Below are 10,000 nucleotides of genomic sequence, written 5' to 3' on the forward strand. Positions count from 1 at the left end.
ATCATCATCATCATCATCACCTCCATAACAGTTCGGTCACCTCAGTGACAGGAAGTGACATGTCCTGTGTGGCTACCTGACATGGAGCGGACTCGGATACGAGCAGCTCTGTTGATCTGCTGGCTGGACTGGGACTCCAGTTTGGCTGGGGCTTCTTTAGTCTGCCTGGTGTGCAAAGACGGGTCTGACCTGCAGGGGGCAGTAGAGATCCCAGGTGAAGTGACAGTTGGGAGTCAGTGATTGTAAATGTAAATGTGTGTGTGTGTGTGTGTGTGTGTGTGAGCGTGTTACCTGGTCATCTCTCCTCCTCCAGGTTTCTCCGCCATGTCCAGCCCCAGCAAGGCCTGGGTTCGAGCTCCACCGCTGGTCGTTATGGTAACCAGCTTATTACCCACCAACCAGGTCATACTCTGTCCCCCTGACAACAAGAACTCTGCAATCGGAGACCTGACAGAGAACAGTTAGTTTGTTATGTTTTCCATTCAGAGCATGTGTGGACATGGCACACGCACACGCACATGCGCGCGTGCACACACACACACACACACACACGCGCACGTACACACACACGCGCACGTACACACACACGCGCGAACTCACACGCACAAACTCACACGCACAAACTCACACACATGAACTCACACACATGAACTCACACACAAACACACATACACAAACACACACACACGCACAGACACACACAGACACACACAGACACATACACACACAGACACACACACAGACGCGCGTATGCGAAGGCTGACCTCTTGGGCAGCGCAGAGAAGTTGGAGAAGACGTATCGGGCCATCATGTCCAGACAGGTCTCGGTGAGCTCCAGGTGAACGGTCTTCAGGGCGTCGTCCGCCTGCACCACCGCGCTCTCGTCCGCCGAGCCCAGACTACAGGTGGTGTTGGACGTCTGCATCCTACACGCGGGGACCCAGAGAGCAACGCCACAGCTTAACAGGGGTCAGGGGTCAACGGGGGGGGGTCACTTCAGCACTGCAAAGGTCAAACTCTGAAGTTCCAGCCCAAAAACTCACGCTCCAATTCACAACTGAGTAAAGCGCAGAAGGGCGACATCCCTCAGATGGAGGGCCTATAGTTCTAATAACCATTTTCTGTTGCTGATGTTGTTGATGTTCTAAGTCGGCAACGGACAAGAGGAGATACTGAGGCTGAAGCGAAAGCTGTTGCCCAAGACAATTTCAGTGGACACTTCAGTCTGAAGCTCAGAAACACTCTAGAGCCTGAATATTGTCACAGTAAACCAATGGAGCCTTACGTTCAAAGCAGAATTCACATTAAACAGGCCGCTTTACAGGCTCCATAAATACCACGTTTCTACGCTTAACGTTTAAAGGGTTTAATAACCTTGTCGTGCCTTGACCTCAGCTCTGGTCTGGTTTTATTACCGTCTGAGTGGAGGTTTTAACAGTTAATGAAAGGTTTCCAGGAGGGCACTTTAACTAGGTGAAACCGGAGTTTCGTTGATGGTACAGGCAGAGGCTTGGATTTCAGCTGGTTGTGAATTCGAGCTTCGTTTAAGAATGAAACTCAAGAGCTTTTGAGATGTGTTAGAAACATGCAAAAACCAACATATGGAATCAAGTTCTCTTCACCGTGAATGTCTCTCACTTTCTCTCTCTCTCTCTCTCTCTCTTTCTCTCACACACACACACACACACACACACTCAGTCACACACAAGCTCTGAGGAGTTAAGCAGATGTACACTTTTAAGTATCTTCATGTTTCTCTTTCCTAACTCTCTCTCTCTCTCTCTTTCTGTATCTCTTTGTCTCTCTTCGTATCTCTCTCTCTCCTACACAAATTGGGACTTTATATGAGTAAAGTTAGCATCAAGAGCCTACCCATCAATCAACAGAGCTTTAAAACAGGCTGTCTGTTCACTGTGTGACACAGAGAACACTTCTGAAGAAGAACGGTGGATTAGACTAAATGTCAGTGAGGTGGCACGTTAGGGTTGAGACCCCAGGAAGGAGCTAAGAGTTTAAATTAAACCAGAGAGAGTCCTCTCTGGAGATGTTCTCAAACTCTCACGTTTTTCTTTCACTCTCTCTCTCTCTCTCACACATACACGCACACACACAGACAGACACGCACTCACAGACACACACACACGGCACAGGGCACACACACACACACACACACAGACGAGATTATCAAGACACTAATCTAAATCAAACATCAGCATTCCACCCTCTCTGTGCTGCGGAGCCTCCGCACTCCCGTATCCACGGGAACCGCCAAGGACAGTTCTCCAGAGAAATCAAATGAGCCCTCATCGTCTTCGTGCAAAAACATCACACAGGCGAATACTAAAACCAAAACAGAAGCACGGACGCACGGGTCGGGAACGAAACGCTCAAACGAAAGTCAAGATCCTCACCGTAACCTTCACCGAACAAACACACAGATAAACTGACCCTCGGCACAAACGACATCTGAAATGCACTACAGTGAAGAAAAATCCCCCAGAGAGTAGAAGCCGCCTGACTCAGCATTCGGACTCAGAGCCCGTCTGTGCGATCGTGTGACGATCCAGGGGAAGGGGTTCTATGTGAATTGTATGAGGAGCCCCCCCGTTTTCTGATTTTCTCCATCGCCCTGGCAACCGTTACTGGGGGACAACAAGGTAACAGCTCAGTTATCAGCCTGGGCTCCGCGGACAGGAGATGAGCGGCTATAGGAAAAGACCAGGAATACGCTGACTGTGTCCGTCACTGACTGTGTCTCTCTGTGGTTTGAGTAAGAGACAGTTTGTTTCAGCTCAGCTCGGCCGTTTCCCCTGTTCTGTTCCCGGAGGCCCCAAGGCTCTACCCTGACTGAGCTAATAAAGACCCAGGGAATACGTTAATGAGTTTAACGAGCTGAATTTAGGCGTGTTAGAGCAGCGACAGATTGAAACTGTGCAGCCCTGTGCATCTTCAGGAGCGCAACTTAGAACCACACTCTCAGGCAAAAAGTGTGTGTGTGTGTGTGTGTGTGTGCGCGCGTGCCAAATTATCCATCTTTATAAAACAGTCAGCGTCTTTCTCTCTCTCTCTCTAACACACACACACACACACACACACGCTTCATTCTCTTTGTATATGAGATTCATAAGGTGGCTGTGACTCAGCTGTAGAAGGCAGGGTGCCTATAATCTGCCTTCCCACACGTTCCCCATTACCTGAATGCCATCAGCCGCAAGGGATGACATAACAGAGAGGGAGAGAGAGAGGGTGACGCAAAAGGAAAAACAGAAGACCAGAGAAAATTCTCCACAAAAAAAAAAAAAAAAAGGACCACGGCCGTCAATTAGAGACCTTCAGTCAGCCCTGCGTTAGTTAATTATGTCCTGCCCTGAGTGGCCTGATGTTGTATAACAGCAGGTATACTACCATTTCACATACACACATACACAGTCTCTAACAATGCAGTGTATGTGCACACTACCAAGGGCAGCTCAGAGACAGTTCAGTAAAGGCCTCACAAAAGATGACTCTGTGAATGATAAAAACAGACAACTATCTACCAGGTAAGCATGAAAAAGACTGAATAAGAAAAGACGAACAGAGGACCGGGAACCGCCGACCTTACATGCCGTCAGAAACCGCACAAGGACGATGAAAGACGTCAGCACACTTTTCACGTCACAACAGATGACCAGAATACGTCACAACATATGAGTAAAAAGACTCCTGAATCTATACGAGAGCTTTACTTAACACATACAAAGTCCCAGTTTGTGTCTACTAACATTATGGAGGCGTGTAGCGTGCAGTTGTAACTGCTGGCTGTTCGTAACGCTAAAACGACTGCTTATAAACGCTACAAAAAAAACCAAAAAACAAAAAAAAAACCCTGCCTCAAAAAGTTCATCAATCAATATTTGGGGTAAAATATTTCAACAGATCTTAAAAGCTTAGTAACTTGACAAACGGACAGAGAACTGGGTTTTCTAAAGGAAGACCATAAGGAGGGAAGGGGGATAAAGTACCTTGAACATAAACCGCGAGACTACGCTTGAGAATACACTCTGAATCTTGTAAAGTTTTGTCGTGCCAAACGTACTGTGCAACCTCCTCTTCTTCTTCCCTTTTTTTATTTTTTTTTATTTTTTTTATCTTCACTCCGTAATGTCACAAAATGTTTTACCACCCACCTGCTTTAAAAAAGTCAATCACGGAAGAGGGAGAAATGCTACCACTCGTCTCGTTTTTGAGAAGATGCGGCTGTACGTGCAAAGTACTAGACGTGCATCCACTTCAATAGCCGGTAAACGCTTTTCTCTCTCTCTCTCTCTCTCTCTCTCTCTCTCTCTCCAACCGAGCAGAAAAATACAGAAGTCAAAGTAGCTTATAGATTTGCCGTGAATAGAAGAACAGCGTGCCATTGTCAACGAAAGAACACGCAGTGCTGAATCTATCCTCTAACGAACAAAGTGGACAATTTTCTAGCAGCGATAAAATCAAGGGCTAATAAACCTGAGGACATGGAAGGGGGGGGGGGCACATCTCAAACTCGTCACTATATCGGTCTTGTATATAACGTGAGAACAACGGCAACCTAAAGACTAAGGACCGTGACAAAAGACAACAGGGTCTTATTAACTGTACAAAGTATAAGTACACATGTTATGGTCTTATGCGAATGATCTCACGACACCTCATACGTGGTCACCTTCTTCTGCGCTAGCCAAATCTGGTTATGCCAAACAAGTCTTGGTCCAAACAAACTAACATCTATTTCGCGTGCTTTGACCTCTGATAACCCTCTGGTGTCAGTTTGAATAAAGTCTAATCAGGTGTTGAAAAAAGGGATGTGACCCTATTTAAATAAAAGGACCTTTTAACTCCAAAGAACGCAGCCTCGAGGTTCTCTAGCCACTGAGGAAACTGTATGGTAATTGAGGTCAAAGGTTCAGTTTACTATGTGACTCGGCTTAAATGAAAATTAAATCGCTGAGTTAATGTCGGGTTCTGTCCACTGGCGTCTATGCTGAATCTCTACTGCCCTCTTTGGGCGATACATAGTACTGCGCCTTGTTGTTGTTTTTCAAGTTCAAATTCGTTTATTGTTATTATACCTTGCGTTATAACGGGGGGGGGGGGGGGGCATTAATTCGATTCAGAAGCTGCCAATTGTTCTAAGATATGGGGAATAAACACAGTTTTTATAGCTAATGGACACATTTGAGGAGCTTTCCTGTTACTGAATAAAAATGATTGAATTTTTTTTTATATACAAAACCTATACTTGTTTTAAGATTAATCTGGAATTGTTCATTTGTTTGCGTGCACACCTGGCACCCTCCCTCAGGCTACGGATTCATAATGGAGTTGGTGGTAAAACATTTTCTGAGCATTTCCACTCATACCCTAATTAAGTCATTTTCACTACATAAAAGCCAATTACCAGACCAACTAACGAGCAGACTAACTTAACCAGAGAAAGAAATACCATCAATGAAACAAGAACTCAGTGCTTGACCTGTGAATGAAATGTTGAAGTGAGGTGTGGGTGTGATGTATGTTTCGGCATATTAAAAGGGACACCTTAAAAGCGAGCGCAAACAGCCCCATCACAGGCAGCAGGCATAGCTTGGACATTAAGAAAGAGCTCCCCCTAGTGCCCCGGAGTGTCGGTGCTCTCTCACACCCAGTAATCAGCAGGGGGAGAGAGACAGAGAGAGAGACAGACAGACAGAGAGAGAGACAGAGAGAGAGAGAGAGAGAGAGACAGAGAGAGAGAGAGAGACAGAGAGAGAGGCCAGTCATTTGTGTGTGTGTGTGTGTGTGTGTGTGTTGGCTGTAAAACAGTGTGCTTTGGCTTTGCATGCTGGCTGTCTGTCTGTCTGGGGCCATTTTATCATTCACCCATCTGTTAGCCAAACCAAAAATAGCACCAAGCGCAAAACACACTCATAAAACCAAACAAAAACAAACAAAAAAAACCACAAACAGATAAATTAACAAAAAAAAAAAGGGCAAAAATAGGGGTTACTGGAGCGAGCCACACTGAAGCAAATTAAGATGCAGCAAAAGAACAACACGCAGCATGCACAATAAATAAATAAATAAACAAACAAACAAACAAACAAACAAACCCAAATACAAGAAAACCCCTCCTCCGGCATGCACCCTTCCCAACCTTCCCACCCGACGGTTGCTCCCATTCCAGATAACCTTGGCAACCACTAGCGTCCCACAGCCCTGCGTGTGACCACGACAACACCTCCCCACAAACAAAGCCCCCTCCCTCCCTCCCCCCACCCAGGAAAAAAACAGGAAGTACAGCGAACGTTTGTTGTTGTTTTTTGTTGTTGTTGTTGATGATTGTTGTTGTTGTTGTTGTTGATGTTTGTTTGTTACCCAGAATGCTCTACCTGCGCACCGCATGCTCGGACACACTGATGCTTCGGGAGCGGAAGGCGTCCATGGCAGACAGGTCTTTCAGCTCTTTAACGGGCGAGTTGGCAGCCGCGGCTTGCTTCGCCACTTTGGCCGTCCGCAGACTGCCCGGGGCAGGGTGAGGCGGGGCGGGGGCGGGGCATGGGCAGGGCGGTGGGGCGGGGTCGTAGAGGTGAGGAGTGAGGCGGGGAGGCAGTGGATTGTTGGTTCGTTAGTCGTTTTGTTTTGGTATGGAAAGATGGTGACAGGTCACAAAGGTCGTGTCATCCCACATCGAATCAGCCGATCGATCGCGATCGAGTGAGTCACAAAGACCACAATTACGCGACGGGGCATTTGGTCGAAGGTGCAAAGGGGGAGAGTATGTCGTAGATCAAAGGTTTGGGTTGGTTGTTTCGGGTTGGGAGGATGAAAGGGGATTACAGCCAATCAAAAGGAGAGGGATCCAGGGTGTTTCACCACACCCGCCAGGCCACGCCCACCACACAGGACCCAATCAGAGGAGGGAAGAGGAGTCAAATAAGGAAGTAAAAAAAAAAAACAAAAAAACAACAACACAAAGTAAATTAAACAGCAGTGCACACTTAAAACCAGAAAAGAAAAACAGGAAAGACAACTGAAAAGCAGGAGGACCAAACGTATATAGGGGAGAAATAACATTGAAAAGAATCATACACACATAATGAAGCATAAAGACAATTCTATAGCATTCCCTTTAGGAATGACACAGGGGAAAGGAAGGAAAGACAAACTATTAAGGAAAAACAAAAATCATATTTAACAGGAGGAGGAGAAGCATACACACTTTTGCAATGAACATTATTCAGAAAAGAAAAAATCAATATCATATCATAACAGCAGAAATAGCGGCAATGGATCTGAGTGTGCGTGTGTGTGTGTGTGTGTGAGTGCGTGTGCGCGTGTGCATGTGTGTGTGTGTGTGTGTGTTAATTTAAATGCACTAAATGAATGACTAAGGGAAGAGACATAGAAGCAGGGATTGGAACAAAGCATTCCAGGCCTGACCAGCGTTCCGGAAGAACGTTTGCCGATAAACGACAGAACGCTTCACGTAACAGCGCAGCAGTAGGCTTTGCGTTCCGATCTGCCGGTCGCAATCTGCACCGTCTCTGGATGGCGCGGATTTAACACACTTGCATTTCAGTGGCATTGTTTAGGCTTCTTGGGAAGTGTCATTCTGAAAGTGTCCGTCACTGACACAGCTGATGAACCTAAGGCTCCTTACTGCATTTGCAGTTTAGCACAAAAAGAGGCTTTGAATCCAGTGTTTCAATCCCATATACATGAAAATGTATGACAAAAATGAAACAGCGGTAAATAAATGCACACTTTGAGTAAGGGTTTGGGGGTGTGTATTGGTGGTTTTATGTGGTGAATTAAGACAGGACCTAAGCAAAGGCCACAGATTCCAAGGTTAATTAGTCTGACTGTTGTGCAATAGGTTACCATGGTGAAGGGAGTGTTACCATGGCAGCATGGTTATTAGGTGAAGCTAGAGGTTGCTATGGGAATGAGTTAGGTACTACACATCTGTTGGTTACTATGGGGCACTGTTACTATGGGAGATTGTTGGTTACTATGGAGGAGTGTCTGTTACCAGAGCAGGGAGCTGGTTACCGTAGTGACCGTTACTGTGGGAGGTTAGATGGTGCCATGGGGTAGTGGCAGGTTGGCAATACACCCACACGATCCAAGAAAAGAAGAAAAAAAAAAAGGGAGAGGGAGGCCACACGGCAACAGAGAGAGAATGCTCATCTCTTCATGGCAACCAAAAGGCTACAATAAATAAATAAATAAATAACCAACCAACCAAACAAATAAACAAATAAATAAATAAAGAGAAGGGACAGGGAGGCACTGGACGAGGGAGGAACGGTGTAGGTTCGGAGTCCCTCCCCCCTCCCCCCCGAGAGAACGAGTTGGTTTCTTTTTCATACGTAAAACAAATCCGCGGTGTTAGCGAGACCTTTGGCAGTACACAGCGGTTACACTTCTGTGAGACTGATCGATCCTTTTGACCACATAGCTGTCGGTCGGATGGTTACGGGGTCTAAACAGGGACAGGTACGGCACGGTGTGGTTCAGGCGGTACAGGTTACAGAAACACCGGCTGTCTGACTGTCTGTCTCACACACGACATGATCAGGGATTGTTCATTTATACGAGTGTGTGTATGTGAGTGTGTGAGTGTGTTTTTGTTTATGTGCGTCCAGGTTTCATTTATTAATGTCATTCATTTGATTATCAAACTATGGGATACAGCTTGAGCTGAGAAAGAGACAGATAAGTGAAAAGGAGGACAGACCAGGAGAGAGAAGAAAAAAAGGAGACTGTGAATGAGGACATACAGAACCATACAGAACAAAGGGTGAAAAACGGGGGGGTGAAAGAGAGAAGTGTATCCCAAGGTTTGTGCACAACAAAACAGAAAATCATTGAGAATGAAACAGTATCGGAACATGAGGAAACAAAGCCATTGAAATGATATGAAATTCATTCCTACATCAAAGTGACATGACACACACGCCTCAGCTGCTCTGAAATAAAGCTTCAAATTCTCATCTTATCATCTAACCTGGGAGATAACCTGAGACCCCCACAGTGTGTGTGTGTGTGTGTGTGGGTGTGTGTGTGTGTCTAAGTGACCATGGCTACACGTGTGTGCGCGTTTGTAGAATGTGGGTGTGTGAGTGCGTACAGTGCCTGTTTCTGTGTGTGTGTGTGTGTGTATGCATGTGTATGCATGGGTATAATGTGTGTGAGTGTCTCCGTGTCTGTGTGTGTGTATTCACGTGTGAGTGTGCGTATGTGTGTATTGTGTTTGAGTATGTGTATATATTATCTGTGAGTATGTGTGTTATGTGTGTGTATTGTGAGTGTGTGGGACTATGTGAGTGCATGTATGACTGTGTGTGCGACTGTGTGTGTGTATTGTGAGTGTGTGTGAGTACGTGAGTGCGTGTGTGACTGTGTGTGTGTGTTGTGAGTGTGTGTGAGTACGTGTGTGACTGTGTGTGTGACTGTGTGTGTGTATTCTTTGTGCACATTATGTATGTGTGTGTGTGTATATGTATTATGTGTCTGTGTGTATTATGTGTGTGTGTATTATATGGGGGGGTGTGTTTGTGTGTGTTTCTGTACCTTTTGGGCCTTTCGTTCAGACTGGTGCTGCGGGCTCGGAAGTTGCTCTGTTCGTGTGTGTCATCGAAAGGCAACAGTGCGTTAGACCGCAAACCCTGAGAGACAGAGAGAGGATGATGTCAGCCAGTTACAACGCTACAGTACGAGTCCTGTAGCAAGCCAGATCTCCCAGTTAAAACATCAACATTCCCAGTTCAAAAAAAAATCAAAGACCCAGATGTACTATCCAAAAAATCAAATTCGTCTTCCACCCGTACACACACGCGCACACACCCACACACACATACACTGTCCCCACCTTGGTGATGTACTGCACAAAGTCTCTTCTGAAGGGGAGTCGACAGCGAATGAACCACATAGCAATGACATGATGGGCCAGGGACACAATGTACTGATTAAACCTGCAGAGACAGACAAAATG

The 10,000-nt window shown here is 46.0% G+C and overlaps 1 protein-coding gene across 1 annotated transcript in view; it reads right to left on the minus strand.

The window, feature by feature from the left end:
• The window catches only part of tsc2 (TSC complex subunit 2), a 42,247-nt gene that overhangs the window by 17,025 nt on the left and 15,222 nt on the right, over positions 1-10,000 (minus strand). The window contains exons 24-29 of the mRNA XM_030779486.1: positions 9,878-9,980; positions 9,580-9,674; positions 6,393-6,521; positions 765-926; positions 292-447; positions 77-189 (exon numbers count right to left, since the gene is read on the minus strand). Of these exons, the coding sequence (XP_030635346.1) occupies positions 77-189; positions 292-447; positions 765-926; positions 6,393-6,521; positions 9,580-9,674; positions 9,878-9,980 (758 nt within the window). The remainder of the gene's footprint in view (positions 1-76; positions 190-291; positions 448-764; positions 927-6,392; positions 6,522-9,579; positions 9,675-9,877; positions 9,981-10,000) is intronic.

The sequence above is a fragment of the Chanos chanos genome, chromosome 7 (genome assembly GCF_902362185.1).
Source record: "Chanos chanos chromosome 7, fChaCha1.1, whole genome shotgun sequence".
NCBI classification, from domain to species: domain Eukaryota; kingdom Metazoa; phylum Chordata; class Actinopteri; order Gonorynchiformes; family Chanidae; genus Chanos; species Chanos chanos.